General features: G+C 35.8%; 1 protein-coding gene across 5 annotated transcripts in view; it reads left to right on the top strand.

Moving 5' to 3' along the window:
• Lmpt (four and a half LIM domains protein limpet) overlaps positions 1-18,135 on the top strand; it is a 434,583-nt gene that overhangs the window by 249,800 nt on the left and 166,648 nt on the right. For 4 of the 5 annotated variants that reach the window (XM_074126570.1, XM_074126571.1, XM_074126568.1 and 1 more), the window contains one exon: positions 13,717-13,891. In XM_074126570.1, the coding sequence (XP_073982671.1) occupies positions 13,717-13,891 (175 nt within the window). Of the gene's footprint in view, positions 1-5,616; positions 5,844-13,716; positions 13,892-18,135 lie in introns of all 5 variants that reach the window. The other variant, XM_074126567.1, reaches the window with a different exon arrangement.

Here is an 18,135-nt window from a genome sequence, read left to right as displayed (position 1 = left end):
AATCACCTCCGTACACGACACGAGTCGTTGTTGGACGCGAAGCTCGCCTGGCATTAAAAAAAAAACAGGCATTACTTTTACTTGCTTTACGCTTAAATCTTCGTCTTCGGAAGTAAGTGGACTAGCCACTTCTTCAGGGATCTTGGCGTCCCTGCGGGTATCCCAGCCTAAAACACTCACACAATACACATAGGACTAGTAGAAGTAATTGATTTGTGCAACTAGATGGGTTTAGTCGTGCCGTTTTTGCCAGAACTTTGTTTCTGAACCCAATACTGGATCGCATTAAATTGTAAATAAGTCACAATGGCGTCAAAATCAGAGAGAGAGAGAGCGTGAGAGAGAGTGTGTAAGAGTGCAAACAATTTTATTTGAAGTAGTTAGCATTTTACGTTATCTGCAGATATTAATAACCCTAGTGCTATTTAGCAGCAAAAAGTATGACTTCTTTAGATTATTTATGTTTACACTTTGTGGTCAGTGGTTAATCTCTTACTACCACGTGAAAAAGCCCGTCACTACTGCAAAGCCAATGCATCTTTTACGCATATTTCAAACTATTGTGTTAATTGTTCAAATAGCTGGGAGAATAACTTTGAACTACGCCGTTTATTCTAACTAGACACAGTTTTAATTGATTTATTAATAGTCTTCTTTGTTCTTTTGGCTTTTTTAATGTAAAAATAGACTATTATTACAATATGAATATTTCTTATAAACCTACCTGAGAAAATAAAGGGTTCTGATTATATAATGATTTATAGTATAAATTACAAAATCAGCGATTGGTTCTCCCAGTTTGGCTGCAGGAAGAAACAGGTTGGGTCGCGTGGCGAAAAGTTTGAGAAACACGCTGATTTAGTGGCTCAAGCTTATGTCACAGATTTCACACTTACACAATATCTCGGGGAGCCACTTTAGGTCACAATAGACCCCTCCCTAGACGGGTATTAGCTATGCCTAAATTTCTTCCTTCGTATCCGTGACTATCCTGATGATAGAGGTTGAAGTTCTAGGTTTCTAGCCTGAAATGCTTGGATACCCAATGACCTACGACCTAGAAGCTCTTCAACTAACAGCTTTTTGAAGCTTTTAAGCCGTAAGTAGGGCCATCATCTGCATGGCCAAACCTCCTTTGATTATATCATTATTAATCGCCTTTATCTTATATTCCCATCCTTAGATTTCGCTCCTGAAGAGTTTTTTTTTAGGTACTTAAACAAAACTTTGTCATGTCCTCTATTAACTCCACCGGAGTTGTGACCGGTCTCTTCAGGACATTCAGGCCTTCTTTTTTCCTGGGCTCCATACTCAGTACTTTATTGTGGATTTTTTTATCCAAATCATAAAGAGATTTTAGAATGCTGAGAGCATAAACCACGATCTTTCTTGGTGGCTACATATTTCTTATATCATCTAATCAGGCCTGTTCTCTACTAGAAATTTATTTTAGAAGCTCATACTTTAATAATAACTGTTTTCTTGATAAATAAACATTGCTACTCGCTGAATTCGAAATGGACGATCTTCCACTCATTAGTTTGGACTACCCCAAACTTTTTAACCATTGCAACCATTGTTACTCCGCATTATAGGATTAATTAATCCCTGCACTTATCCCTAAATTAATGGTCCTGCACTATTCGGCTATCCTCTTTGTCACTTCCTTCTTTTTTTTTCCTGAATCACTGAGTACTTTCCCAATGGAATCCAAGACCTTTAACTCATGGATGCATTATTTCTCATTTCCGATGCGTTATTTGTCCATGCATTCGGTTTATCTCAACGAAAAGCCTAGTTTCTTTTACATTATTCTTGTCATCATCTTTGACCTCAGTTGAAAACCTTAACTTTAATATCATCATGGCTGTGCATGTATCGTAACCACTGAAGTCTCACCATCAAGATAGATTCTAAACAATGTTTTAGGCTAGACCCGCAAAGCTAAGATGTATTGTTGGTTTAGTGGGTTCGATTCCCCCGGTCTAGGCCTTGGATTTTATTTAATGGTTAATATGAGAAATTTATAGTAAAGTATGTTAGGCGGTTATAGGCTAGACCCGCAATGCTAAGATGTATTGTTGGTTTAGTGGGTTCGATTCCCCCGGTCTAGGCTTGGATTTTATTTAATGGTTAATATGAGAAATTTATAGTAAAGTATGTTAGGCGGTTATAGGCTAGATCCGCAAAGCTAAGATGTATTGTTGGTTTAATGGGTTCGATTCATTATAGGCTAGCCACCTTGCAGAATTTCATTTTCTTTTTGGGAAAAATCTTCTGATAATGTTTTTGCTACTTATTTAGTGTATTAAAATTTAAATTAGTTTGACGGAAATAGTTACGACAAATTAGTAATTGACCAATTTTTTATCTTCAACAAACTAATGTGTAATCAGGATGAGATAATCAAGATTTGCCACGGGGCTTCCTGAGAGAGAATCCTAGCGAAAGATTGAGTGAGAGAGAGAGAGGAAATGATGGTCTCCGCCCTCTCAGTTCCATGCTTGGAGAGAATTAATTTATCTCTGTTTGGAGTCGAAGGCTACCAACGTTTCCTTCATTCTGGTTTGCGGATATCGAAGTAGAAAATACATTTGGCTAATTGGTTTTTTGCTGTTTCCCTTTCTTTCTTCTTTTTTTGTAGCCACCCTGGCTAATAGTGGCTATAAACCACCAATAGTGGTTATGAACTATGACCTATGCGAGGTGCATTCTTTTTGACGTTAATATATTGCATTTTTTTCTACTTCTTCTTTTCCTCATTTATCATTTTTAATGTATTCACCATAAAAATTCTTTTAATACATTTCCAAGGTGAACTATTTAGCAGTGGTCAATATTTGTCCTAACTTTCAAGGTTTACTTTAAAAAGAACTTAATACTTTAGTTGTACATTGAATTTTGCTTTTGGTGATCTTTTTTCACGATTTCTTTCGCTTGTCTACCAACAAATTTCAAATTCTTCAGGGTTAAAATTCAATTTTTTAAAGTCTATTTAATTATATTAATGTTATTATTTATTACTAATATATCTGTTTTCTGCAGTAAAATTCTATTAAAATAATATGTTTTCTATGGAAATTTATTAAAATAATCAATTTTTGGGGATAAATTTTATGATTCCCTATAATCCTGTTTTGAAGGCGCCACGGTAGTCGAGCGGTTATAGGCTAGACCCGCAAAGCTAAGATGTATTGTTGGTTTAGTGGGTTCGATTCCCCCGGTCTAGGCCTTGGATTTTATTTAATGGTTAATAAAAAAAATTTACAGTAAAGTACGTTTGCTAGTCGCTTCCTTTCACGATACCTAATTGGTAGTTGGACGTTAAGCCCCGCCTGAAAAAATAGGCGATTACTTTAATTTACTAATCCTGTTTCTACTTTATCACATCTGGAACGTTGTTTCTTAGTCTAGTTAAACCTTCTGAAGAACTGAACCATAACCTTTTAAAGTTTCTATTGCCCTATTTGAGCGCAAACTGTCAGAAGTTTTGCAAGTATATCCCATGATGATCTCTTTCGCCATCAATATTACTTTAATTCTTGTGTACTCAGAATTTAGTCCCAAGTTCAGCATAGGCCTCCTCTCCCAAATTGTGCGGATTCTGTAATGCTTTTAATAAAATCTGTAATTTACTAAAATCTTTCACATCTCCAACTGGGCAAATTAAAAACAACCATCTGATACATATATTGTAAGGAAATCACAGGCTTTGAAAGGTTATATTGAAAAAGCATTGGTAAGTAATCACCCAATAAGCTTGGAATGAAAGTATTGATGATCACATTTTACAAAGTCAATGTAGCGGAGTGGGGAGTTCGGAAAGTGTGTTAATACGGTGAAAAAGGATCCTTACAGGAGAAAGAGTGTCCTTACAGGTGAGAGGGGGTACGACAGGAGTTACTTGCTTAAGGTATTGGCACGGGGGAGTTGGACACCATATTGGCTATCAGATAATAGTATCACATAAAACCGTTATCAAATATGGTGACTAAGTTAGTTGTAGTAGTAGTATAAGGAGGGTTCTAGCTCACATAGACAAATTCTCTACCCCTCCCCCGCCCTCTTCTTATTCTATTCTTATCACTCCTTTCGCACACACACACACACACATACACCTATCCATTATCACGTATCTACGAGACACACACAGTCACATCGTATCAGTACCTCCACCTCTTACCTCTTTCCCCATATCTCAGTACTAAGTAAAAGGTCACCCTTCATTGTTATAACCTGTTTCACTATAACCTCCTTTCTTCCATCGACCTCTTCCATCTCGAATAGGGCGTACGTATTTAGGGAGATCGTGTCCTTCATCAAAGTTCTTCACCACATTTACCCTACTGACATTTTCATACACAGCTACACCTTTCCATCCCATGCGAAAAACTATTCTTAAATTTCCTGCATAGAAGTCTGTTAGGCAGTTAGTGCTAACTGGAAACTATCTATTAGTTTTTCCCTAAAAACTATTCCAATGTTTCAATCCTATTTTTTTTCATATCTTTGAATTACTTTTAGCATTTATACGCCATGTTGTTGTATTCGATTTTAATGCTGTTTCTTTTTATGATTTTTGTTTCGGGCAGTATTGGGATAACGAATTGTATTCAGTTTCCCGAAGGACATTTAGGTGTATACCCACAAAATACTGTTTATATCCTTAATAAGATATTTCCACTAGTGATTGAAAGGGGTCCTTCGTCCTCGACTTTCGCCATGTTTTCACTTTCAAGTTAACAACTACGAACGATTCTTTCTTTTTGCAACAAGGTTATACCGGCCTCACTTCTTGAAGAGTCTAATCTCTGGGAATTTTGCTCCATCACTAAATATTCTGTTGCACTACCATTACTACTTCCGTTTTGCTGGCTTTTTATGTCAGCATTAAGTGCAACATATTGTCTTAGCTTCGTATTTAGACCAAAAGTTTTTGAATTTGAACACATTTTCTGGAAAAAATTCCTTTTTTGGGCATTTTGAGGTGTTTATTAAAAGTATGAGAGAAGTCCTGTGAGAGTGATCACTCCAGGCTGTTTAATTAAGGTGCGTCAACCTCTGAAGACCATTGCCTTGATCCTGACAAATCAAGACAATGGCGATTTTGTCTTCCAGGCACAAATAAAATAAATTATTTAAAAGAACTTTATGATACTTGTGTATTTAGTAAACTAAAAATTTACGAATTGCAAAAAGTTAGAAAAGTACGAATGCAAATTAGAAAGAGAATTTTGTAGATGAGTTAGGCGAGAGTAGCTGGTTGAAGTTACAGCTCAGTACAGCATTCAACCGCTTTAATCAGCGTTCTTTTATTTGGAAATGTCTTAAGGTCCCTTCTTGTGGATAGAAAATCCTGATAGAGAGATTCTAAAGAGGATCTATCTTGCCAAAATGTCCCAACACTGCGGTTACTGAGACTGCAGCTCTTAAATGTTAATGATTGATCAGTAACATGACAAACACTTGTCATGACACTTGCATATATTTCTTTTTAAGCCACCTTATTTTTTTGTTGTACATACACTAACATCGCATGTCTGTGTCTGTGTGATTGTTTAGCTACTTTGTTTGTTTTTGTCAATTATTAATTTTGTCCATTCTAAAATCGTTTAGCTGACATCTTGCAATGGCCGAAGGAGAATGCTGGACAGACCTGTCTTATTATCTACTTCCTCCACGGAGAAACCGAACTCCACTAGCTCGGATTTAGATTGTCCACTGTATCAAGCTTTAGACACATCCTTAGTACCTTGGCCTGGTATGAAACATGCCTGTATCCGCCTTTTGGAACTATATGGAAAAGTATTCGATCAAACTGAACTCTGCCAGCTCATTGTTAGGTACTTATTTTATTAAAATTAAGTAACCTGTTTTGATTAAGTCTGTATTTGATTTGTTTAATTAAGTTTCGGAGAGAGCATAATCGCCATTATCGCATGTTGAGAGAATGTGCTTATTCAATTTTTTAGCGGACTGGTTTCCGGTGATCCTAGGTTTAAAACTGTTCGTAGATTCCGGGCACACCTGGTAGTACCATGTATACAGGATGATCGTAACTTTACTGTTGTCGTCCACTGGATAAGACTTAAGCTTCTCAAAGTAAATTCAATACTACTATTATTATACAAAAGACTCTTATATCTACTGTTACTGCGACCTATTTGGTCATACGGCCATCGAAGTATGAGGGATTGACTAAGCGTTCCAACACCAGACATTACAGTCCAAAAAATACTTCGAAAACTTCTTAACGCTCCATTCTATGTATCTAACCTCACTATCCATAATGACCTCAAAATCCCTTTCATTATTAGATCTTGCTAACACTCGTTTTCTTAAAATTTCTTTCCACTCTACAGCAGCTCATCCTAAAGCCCTCTCATAGAACACCTATCTTCCTCCACATTACACCAGGTAATCCTCTAAGGAGATTGAAGAGAAGATCTAACTCGTGATCTACTCTTATCGTGAGAGCAGTATAGCAAGAGCACGTTACTGGAGTGACACCACTGGGTGCCTTCTCCACTCGTGATTTTCACGTATTTTTTTAATCACGTACCACATTTGCTTTGCAACAATCGTTGCAGTTGTAAATTCCAATAAAAAATTTTTAAAAAAATATTATACACTATAAATATGTAATTATTAATGCTTGATAAAACATAATATTCTTGTTCTTACACAATTAAAGTCACAAGTATTTTTGTGATGAATGTATATATTTTTTTGTAATAAGTCATCTCTTGAACTAAGAGTTTTAAAGCAAATTCTTGGACAAGTCGTAGGAAAGTTAGTGTTGATAGTTACCGGGTACACTTTTCGTCGGGGACAGAAGTACGAATTCGGCGACTTTTAATCGACTGTAAGCTCTAAAACATCGTTTTCGATTCCCCAAGTAGTTTTTGGATCAATTTCTAAACCTTTTTAATGTATTCTTTGATATATTCTTTTAAATCGAACATATGTTTTGAATCAGCGTTTGCAATCAAGTTGAGGGTTTCTGTTGATGAAGGGACATTCTGTGAATTATTTTTCTTATATTGTATTTAGTCGTTTGGTGAGTCGTTTACTAGCTGTTATCCATGTTTGTCAGAGGTATGTCAGAATAGGTTTTAGTAGTGTCTTGTACGTTATTGTTAGTGTTTTTATGTTAGTAAGTGACTGACTATAACTGTCTCAGTTGGGGTATGATTGTTGCAGTTTTTCGTTGGTGTGTCGACGCCCAGAGTTACGTCAAGCTAGCACCACTCTCTTGATCGTCCATACTCTAAGAGATTTCTCGGTTGTTTGTAAGAAACTTAGATCTTCACTTCGTAACCTTCTTAGAGGGAAAAGTTTTGCTAACGTTTTCGATAGGTCTAGCTTTTACTTTTTAATTTTTTCTTTTTATTTTTTTGAACGAGTTATAAGAATAGTTGCTGTCTGTAAGACAATAATTGTTTTGCTATTGTTATTGCTGTCTTTTGTTATTGACATTGTGTTGTAAGCAGTTAACATCATTATAGTAGGTTTAGGTTTGTCCATAGAGTAGAATTTGAAGGATACAGGACTTATTGTACCCTAAGGCAGGCTCGCAAAAATAGTCGTCGAGTTCTGTAAATATTATTGAATCCTACCCAGAAAGTTAGGTCTTGTAAAAAGGATCGTTTGATTAGGATAATGTAATTAACCGTATAAGTCTGCCTAATTGTGAAAAGCAGTTCAGCGAGTCAAAATTGTGCAATACATCTGCTAAATCTAGAAATACAGCTGCTGTGTACTTTCTGTTTTCTCGTACTTTGTCCTGAACCCAAATTGGTGAGAAGGTGTTTTGTGTGTGACAGTTAAGTTACATAATAGTTCTTAGGAGATAAATTTGTTCAACTGTAATTATTTAAATTAATACATACGAGGGTCGTTTGAAAAGTCCGTGCAAAAATAAAACCTACTTAATTTTTTGGGGTAAACCTTTTTTATTTTTCAACATAGTCTCCTTTTAGGCTTATACACTTCGTCCAACGCTGCTCTAGTTTGTTGATCCCTTCCGAATAATAGGATTTGTCCAAGTCTGAAAAATAGCCATTCGTTTCTGCAATCACCACCTCGTTTGAATAAAATCTTTTTCCCGCCAGCCATTTCTTCATATTGGGGAACCAATAGTAGTCCGAGGGAGCCAAGTCTGGAGAATAGGGGGGATGTGAAACGAGTTGGAACCCTATTTCCATTAATTTTGCGACCACAACTGCTGAGGTGTGAGCTGGTGCGTTGTCGTGATGGAAAAGGACTTTTTTGTGGGCCAATCGTGGGCGTTTTTCTTGCAGCTCGGTTTTCAAACGGTCCAATAACGATGAATAATATGCACCTGTAATAGTTTTACCCTTTTCCAGATAGTCGATGAGGATTATTCCTTGCGAATCCCAAAAGACAGTCGCCATAATCTTTCCGGCCGAAGGAACGGTCTTCGCCTTTTTTGGCGCAGATTCCCCCTTGGTAACCCATTGTTTAGATTGTTCTTTGGTCTCAGGAGTGTAGTGATGTATCCATGTTTCATCCACAGTGACGAAACGACGTTTAAAGTCCTGCGAATTCTTCTGGAACAGCTGCAAACCGTCGTCCTTGCAACACTTCACACGATTTCGTTTTTGGTCAAGCGTGAGCAATCGCGGCACCCATCTTGCCGATAGCTTTGTCATGTCCAAATGTTGATGCAAAATATTATGTACCCGTTCATTCGAGATGCCCACAGCACTAGCAATCTCACGCACCTTCACTCTTCTGTCATTCATCACCATATCCATGGATTTTATCAATGCTTTCTGGAGTAGTAACCTCAACAGGGCGTCCAGAACGTTCAGCGTCACTTGTGCCCATATGGCCACTCCGAAAATTTTGAAACCACTTATATAAACTGTTCTAATCGAAGGTGCAGAGTCACCATAATGTTTATCAAGCTTCTCTTTAGTCTCCTCAGGCGTTTTGCCTTTCATAAAGTAGTGTTTAATCAACACACGAAATTCTTTTTCGTCCATTTATTGAAAATCACTCGACTTCCTCGATTCAAACGAATGCCAAACACAAAGAAATAGACCGATCTGGCTGAAACTTGGTGTGTGTTCTTCCAAGAGATGCTACTAACTAAACATAACCTCGATACGCGCCAGTGGTGCTATCTCTCTCACTTTGCACGGACTTTTCAAACGACCCTCGTAAATATCCAATGCTTGAGTTACAAGTGATTGTCGACAGAAGCACTTAATGACGATTACATTACTCCAACGTTTTCAAGATTTCTTACTTTGTCTCGCCCTCGTACAAGACAATGGCTTTTGCCGTCTGTCGAGTTGACTAATTTAAGTTTAATTTCTTATTTTATTTAATTCATTCTTATTTTAAGTAACTTACTTAAGTTTATCTTCGAAATTACAGTATTTATTATTCATACAGCTATTAAATTGTTATGTTGGAAAGCTCAACCAGGAACTGCCGGTCTTTTACAGTTTTATTTAGGAATTTAGCGAGTGATGACCAGTTAGTGTCATTCAATAAAATTGATCACCTCCTCTTGATTTAATTTAATTTTACCAAAGTTAAAAAAAACACAAAGATTTATTTCTTATCTTAGGCCAAATCAATAAAAAAAAGCAATTAACGAATCAGATATAAGCAAACACAAATATCTGGCGTTCATTAGTCAAACCAATGTGTTTACTAACAATAAAAAAGAAAAAATTAATCATCATCAAAATGTAAGGACGTTGATGATCATCCAAAGAAGATAAAGGGTGATGATGGTGTAGGTGTAATAAAACTAGAGAGGGGATGGAGATCTGATAGTGAGGAGAATATAACGTCGTAATTTCATTGACAGTGTGTGTGTGTGTGTGTGTGTTTGTATATGAGATCTGGGTCGATGTGAGCGTGGCCTTAGTTAGTGTCATCTTCAATGGGAGTTTGGTCCCATATCCAGTAATGGGACACCAGTTCTAGTGGTTGTAGATACAGTTCCCCCTTCCCTTCGGGAGCTCTATCCAGTTTCAACCTCTACCCATTTCTCTGATCTTCGCGTAAATCTGCCCGCTTTTAAGATACCTCATTGACTCGTTGATTTACTTGCACTTTTATTGTGCAAGTGTGGGGGGAATACTCTCCTTTATCTCCCTCTCATTCTCATCATGTATTTCTGTTTCGTAGTAAAACGATTAAATGCCAGATTAGATCCATGATTCAGAAAGTTGCACCTGAAATCAATGAAACATATCCAGAATTTTATAAAATGAATATATAGGCTTCGTGACCGTAAATTATTAAACTAAGGATTCAAGATTGGGGCGTGGAATCGGTCAAATATTAAAACAACTCGTCTTTTTGCCAACGTTTCGACAAATATGTTGTCTTCTTCAGGGGTTGGTTGAGTTGCAGAAACTCACTCAGTATAATAAAAATATATCAAGACTGAAACTGGCAGTTATTTTATTCACCTTAAACTAAATGTTGCAGTTCTACGTACATTATTTATTTTGGTAAACTGCATTTGGAATGAATCCAGCTCATCGTATCTCACAAATTCGACAACCTCATTCATGCTTCAGTCTAAACAGGCCCACAATATTTGGCTTTTTGTGGTCATCAATTAATGTATTTGGGAGAGTATTTATGAAAATGAAACTCCCTATGTCGCCACTTCATCCCAATTAGATGGAAGGTAAAGGTGCAGTACCTTCCAGCTGCTCGGTAGTACTTCCTGGATAACTAGGATCTAATAGAGGATCTCCTTTAGCTTCCTGGACATGCCCTGGTGCCAATTTAGATCGAAGTTGAAGCTCTGTATACTAAAAATTGATCATGACTGAAACTGGAAGTTGTTTTTTTCATCCTATTGAAACTATGGTATCAGACACCAAAAATAATGAACAGTAACAAACTCATTAATACGAGGTGTGTTCAAAAAGTAACGGGAATTTTTAAATTTCGCGGGTTTGGAGAGTCTGATTGTAAAATTTTTTTTTTTATTATGTTGGTACACATGCCCCTGAAGTACGATAAAATTTTCAGTAATATTCATTGTTTACTTCTTAAGTGGCAGCCGTTAAGGTTAGACGTGTTTTTCGAGCTTGGCGATTTTTGTTTGTTAAAAAAAATGGATCAAAGAATTTGTATTAAATTTTGCGTAAAAAATGAAATAAAGTGTGTGAAATGTTAATAAAGGCATATGGTTAGTCTGCTATGAGTAAAACAAGGATTTACGAGTGGTATAAGCGTTTCCAAGATGGCCGCGAAAACGTTGAAGATGACGAACGACCTGGACGTCCAAGCACATCAACAACCGATGAAAACGTGAAAAAAGTGAAAGAAATGGTTATGAACGATCGCCGAATCACAATCAGAGAAGTCGCTGATGATGTTGCCATATCAATTGGCTCATGCCATGAAATTTTTTCGGATGTTTTGGGTATGAAACGTGTGGCAGCAAAATTTGTTCCAAAATTGTTGAATTTCGAACAAAAACAGCGGAGAATGGAAGTTGCTCAAGAGTCACTCAATGAAGTCGACAACGATGCGGATCTACTGAAACGTGTTATAACAGGTGACGAAACATGGGTTTACGGATATGATGTCGAAACTAAGGCTCAATCGTCCCAGTGGAGGCATTCTGGATCGCCAAGACCGAAAAAGGCTCGACAAGTGCGGTCGAATGTGAAGGTTATGCTCACTGTGTTCTTCGATTTTAATGGCATAGTGCATCATGAATTCTTGCCACAAGGTCAAACAATCAATAAGGAGTACTACCTACAAGTTCAACGCCGTTTGCGTGAAGCAATCCGAAAAAAACGCCCGGATTTGTGGCAAAACAATTCATGGATTTTGCACCACGATAATGCACCTGCTCACACTTCATTGCTTGTTCGTGAATTTTTGGCCAAAAACAAAACTTTAACGATGCCCCAGCCTCCATTTTCGCCAGACATGGCTCCATGTGACTTTTTTCTATTTCCAAACATAAAGAGAACATTAAAAGGCCGTCGTTTTACAAGCATAGATGACATTAAAAGCGAATCGCTGAAAGAGCTGAAAGCTATCACAAAGATCGAGTTTCAGAAGTGTTTCGAGGATTGGAAAAAGCGCTGGCACAAGTGTATTGTATGCGAAGGGGACTACTTTGAAGGCGACAATATTAATGTAGATGAATAAATAAATATTTTTTTCAAAAAACGAAAATTCCCGTTACTTTTTGAACACACCTCGTATATCCCTGATAATGATGCGCTCTAGCAGGGATGAAATCGAAGATCTACTATAACCTTTCTTGAAATCTGTATTGCAAAGGGAAGAAATATTATTGCCCATTTCATTCATAACCTTTTTTTTTTTGGTTGTCCAAACTTTTGACCTAAGGACCTAAGGTCAATCTTCAGGACCTATGCTCAGTACCTAAACTCTGAGGACAGAAGACACACCAACCTTTAATGTAAAAACATATTATTATAATTGTTAATAAGAGTATGATCCTGAAGTATGACTAGGTCGAAAGCTTGGACAAAAATAAATCAAATTATGTCTGAAATTAAGATTTGGGAACATTATTTTTGCCATAAAATTTAATTTCAGAACAGTTCTGAGAGATTGTTCGGCAGAAGTTTTTTACCCTATAAAATTTCGGTATAAAAAACCTGGAAAATTTTTCAGTCTGATGTATGTTTTTTTAAAAATTGTACATCTGTATAAATTATATATTATAATATGTATATAATTACATAATTACATAATATAATATACATATATTATATTATGTAAGTTGTATCCTTAAAGACTATTTCCTAAAAAGAATTCAAAACAGGTTTTAATTTACCTGTAAAAATAAAATAATGAATCATCACAATTAAACGTTCCTTAAAGTTCTTTTACAAATGTTAACTGCCATATAGTATACACACTATTGTGAATATAGATGAATTGGCCAAATGTTGGCAAAGTTCCACCAGTAGTTGAAATAGACCATGCTGCTACCATCTAGCGGCAAATTGTTTGTACTAGCGTAAGATTTCTAGTTCAGATCTAATTGAGTAGAAATTGATCTTCTATTGGGTTTTTAATGATTAAAATTATTTTAATTGATATTACAGACTAGGGCTAGTCTTTAAAAAAAGAAAAAAGAAAAAGACTAGCCCTTAAAGTACTCCCATGATATTGAAGCTGCCCTTAAAGTATTAACATGATATTGAAGCTGCCCTTAAAGTACTCCCATGATATTGAAGCTGCCCTTGAAGTACTCCCATAATATTGAATCTGCCCTTAAAGTACTCCCATGAGATTGAATCTGCCATAAAAGTACTCCCATGAAAATGAATCTGTCCTTAAAGTACTCCCATGATATTGAAGCTACCCTTAAAGTACTCTCATGATATTGAAGCTGCCCTTAAAGTACTCTCATGATATTGAATCTGCCCTTAAAGTAATCCCATGAGAATGAATCTGCCATTAAAGTACTCCCATGAAAATGAATCTGTCCTTAAAGTACTCTCATGATATTGAAGCTGCCCTTAAAGTACTCTCATGATATTGAATCTGCCCTTAAAGTACTCTCATGATATTGAATCTGCCCTTAAAGTAATCCCATGAGAATGAATCTGCCATTAAAGTACTCCCATGATATTGAAGCTGCCCTTAATAAACTTACAAATTCTTTCTTTAAAAAATAAATAAATAAATAAATGATTTTTTGTTTTTCTCTTCCAGGAAAACCTGCAACAGTTGCAAATGTCCAAGAGAATCGCATGATGTATACCACGAAGAATGGGTAAATGTAAGAGAAAGGCTGGGTATAGGACAGGAAGGTGATAAATGGGGAGCCAAAGATAAGTCTACTAGCCAAGGATTTTCATGGTCACCTCCAGGGCTACCGTCCTATAAGGTAAATATATATATTTTTGTTTTCCATTTAAAATAGTCTAAGTTAGTTTGGAAGGTCTAATTGTGAGATACAAGTTCAAAGATCATTTACTTGGAATTATTTGAAAATAAAAAATTGGTTGTGCTTATTGAACTAGGAGTCCTGTAGGATAAATTTATTTTACTAAAAATAGGGGTTTTGGGAAAACCTATACATGGCTTCGATTGACAAGCTCATTCTCCAGTTAACAGTGGTCTTTTTAGGATCATGAGGCCTGACCTTACATTATGTCCAGCAAGGAGCTTACCATGAACTTATTCACCTGTCTGGGGTGCCTTAAGGGCCTTCCTCTCCCCCAATATTTCTGTAACTTATCTTGGAATCATGGTTTTTTTTTTATAGCTCCACTTGTGAGCGATTCAGCAAAGTCACAACAAAATAGTTTCAGTCTTATCAGACGAGGAGTGCTTGACGCCTCCACAGTTACTCTCTGTGTGCTGAATGGTAGTTCAATACTCCTTTCTCTTTTCGCCACCAATACTCGCCAGGATGTCCAAAAAAGAAAAGACAATAATCTTGTTAGACATGAAATCCCTGTCACCTGGCCTGTTCGTAGATGGCCAAATCTGGGTTTAAATGAGAAAAGAGAAAGGCCGTGTTGTCAGTGTATGTTGAAGATGGTGGAGGTGCGCGTTAGTTGGAAGGGTCTTTAAGGAATATTGTGAGTAGCAGGGTTCCCTGAGGAACCCTCATCCTTTTACAGGAAGAAATGAAGAATTTTCTGTTCCCTGTTGAATGTATAAGAAAACTGCCAGATTTGGAATTTCCCCACTCTCCCGTAATACTTGTCTGCCTGATAATTTATTGTTTCCTGTTGAATATGCTGGAATACTCCTAGTCCTACACTTCAGGTTTTTTATGACTAGGTTTAAGACTAGTTTTGTAAAGCTAATACGTATTGTGGTACTGTGTTTGATTCCCTCGGTCTAGGTCTTGCATTTTATTTAATGTTAATTCTGAGAAATTTATAGTAAAGTATGTTAGGCGGTTACAAGCTAGACCCGCAAAGCTAAGATGTATTGTTAGTTTAGTGGGTTCGATTCCCCTGGTCTAGGCCTTGGTTTTTATTAAAACTGTCCGGTAGGACGGTTGTATAAAGGTTGATCGTCAAAAAGTGCAGGAAAAAGCGTAACGTTGAAAAACGCCCAAATTTGAATTTTATTTTCTCTTTTTCTTTAAAAGCTAAAATTCCCAAATTCACTTTAAAATATAGGGCAAATCCTCCTTAATAACTGTAATTTTTTGCAACAACCCAGATCTAATACATTTCGAGAAAAAAGTTTTTGAAAATGAGCAAAAACGGCATTTTCAAAAATTGGCCTTGTTGTTGTTGTTGTTGTTCTTGTTGTTACCTTTTTTGTAAACAACTTACAGCCAAAACGCGCAAACCGATTTTCATGATTGAGGTGTCATTCGATTTGGAATTTTATGTAGATGGGCCTTTTGGGGGTCTCGACGCTGTACATAGAATAGAAGAGTAGTTAGCCCCCTTTATGTAAGGCCCCCTCAAAAATTATTATTACTAATTACTCTGTAAATCTTGGCCCGATTATGATAAAATTTGGTCGGATGATAGGGTTTGGGCTACCCTACGTGACATTAAAGCGGCGATCAGCTCTTACACTTGTTAAGGGGAAGTATAGCAATCGTTTCAAATTATCGACACGTGAACCGATTTTCATGAATGAAGTGTCATTCGAATCGAAATGTTGTATAGATTTGCACATTAAAAGTCTCGACGCTATGCCTCATGAGGAGGGGAGTGTGCCCCACCCAAGTAAGGCCCTTTCTAAAACAATTAATACTAATATTTCTATAACGCTTTGTCTGATTTTGATAAAATTTAGCAGGAAGAAGTGGTTAAAGCTCCTCTACGTGGCTGTGAAGTGCCATCATGCTCTTACACCTACTAAGAGAAAGTATTGCAGTCGTTAAAATTATCAATGAGTGAACCGATTTACACCAATGAATCGTCGTTAGATTCAAAATCTTCGCCTCGTTGCCTTTTAGGGAGTAGTACTGTAATTGGAGTTTATTTTTCTTACTCCTTTTAAAAGGAGGTACTGAAATCGCACTTTAATTTTGCTATTTACGCACAAATACCTTCCTATTTTATTCAAAACGTTTTCTCAAAAAAAATTGTTATTGAGGATAGTTTGGGCACCGCAACTATAACCATTCATTAAAAAGATCTCTCCAGTAGTAGTTACGGTTCCTACTTAACACCTTATCAGATTATAATGATATAATAGCTTATTCCAAATTTTAGAAAAATCCAATCTGTAAAGCAGATATGTAACTTTGCAGAATAGACAAAAAGGAAAATCTATCCAAAAGGTACAAAAATCTCCTTAACAAAAACTTACAGTTTAAAACAGTGATACTTAACCTTTTCATAGACGCGGAACACAATTATATGTATATATTTTTCTCGCGGAACACTAACATTAAATAATTTGAAATTCGGTATTTAGCAAGAACTTAAAATTAAATTCAAATTAAAAAAAAATGGAACAATTTTTTGTTTTCGTATCTTTCCTAAGTTTCTAAATTTCGATACATTTAAAATTGAAATTTCGCGGAACATTTGGACCATATTCGCGGAACATGGTTAAGAACCACTGCTTTATATCTTCTAAAATAATAGATCTGTGCACAAAATAACTATAGTTTATAATTGAGAAAAACAAAGTGTACAAGAGAACAAAATTTCATACGAATACGTGGTACACAGTGGGAGATATAGAACGGCCATAATTTAACAGAATTTCATGACCCAAAAATTTTTCCAACCTTTATATACTCTACATTTATAGATCTGTGCACAAAATAACTAGAGTTTATAATTGAGAAAAACAAAGTGTACAAGAGAACAAAATTTCATACGAATACGTGGTTCACAGTGGGAGATATAGACCGGCCATAATTTTACAGAATTTCATGACCCGAAAAATTTACAACTCTTTATATCTTCTACATTTATAGATCTGTGCACAAAATAACTGTAGTTTATAATTGAGAAAAACAAAGTGTACAAGAGAACAAAATTTCATACGAATACGTGGTTCACAGTGGGAGATATAGAAATGCCACAATTTTACAGAATTTCATGACCCAAAACATTTTCAACCCTTTATATCTTCTACATTTATAGTTCTGTGCACAAAATAACTATAGTTTATAAATGAGAAAAACAAAGTGTACAAGAGAACAAAATTTCATACGAATACGTGGTACACAGTGGGAGATATAGAACGGCCATAATTTTACAGAATTTCATGACCCAAAAATTTTTCCAACCTTTATATACTCTACATTTATAGATCTGTGCACAAAATAACTAGAGTTTATAATTGAGAAAAACAAAGTGTACAAGAGAACAAAATTTCATACGAATACGTGGTTCACAGTGGGAGATATAGACCGGCCATAATTTTACAGAATTTCATGACCCGAAAAATTTTCAACTCTTTATATCTTCTACATTTATAGATCTGTGCACAAAATAACTGTAGTTTATAATTGAGAAAAACAAAGTGTACAAGAGAACAAAATTTCATACGAATACGTGGTTCGCAGTGGGAGATATAGAAATGCCACAATTTTACAGAATTTCATGACCCAAAACATTTTCAACCCTTTATATCTTCTACATTTATAGTTCTGTGCACAAAATAACTATAGTTTATAAATGAGAAAAACAAAGTGTACAAGAAAACAAAATTTCATACGAATACGAGGTTCACAGTGGGAGATATAGAACGGCCAGAATTTTACAAATTTTCATGACCCAAAAAATTTTCAACCCTTTATATCTTCTACATTTATAGATCTGTGCACAAAATAACTGTAGTTTATAATTGAGAAAAACAAAGTGTACAAGAGAACAAAATTTCATACGAATACGTGGTTCACAGTGGGAGATATAGAAATTCAACAATTTTACAGAATTTCATGACCCAAAAAATTTTCAACCCTTTATATCTTCTGCATTTATAGTTCTGTACACTAAATAACTATAGTTTATAATTAAGAAAAACAAAGTGTAAAAGAGAACAAAATTTCATACGAATACGTGGTTCACATTGGGAGATATAGAACGGCCATAATTTTAAAAAATTTCATGACCCAAAAAATTTTCAACCCTTTATATCTTCTACATTTATAGATCTGTGCACAAAATAAGTGTAGTTTATAATTGTGAA

This window comes from Rhodnius prolixus, unplaced genomic scaffold (assembly GCF_049639745.1).
Source record: "Rhodnius prolixus isolate KJV_2025 unplaced genomic scaffold, Rpr scaffold_3, whole genome shotgun sequence".
Classification (NCBI taxonomy): Eukaryota; Metazoa; Arthropoda; class Insecta; order Hemiptera; family Reduviidae; genus Rhodnius; species Rhodnius prolixus.
Note: the sequence above shows the minus strand (reverse complement) of the source record. Positions and strands in the feature narration are given on the sequence as shown.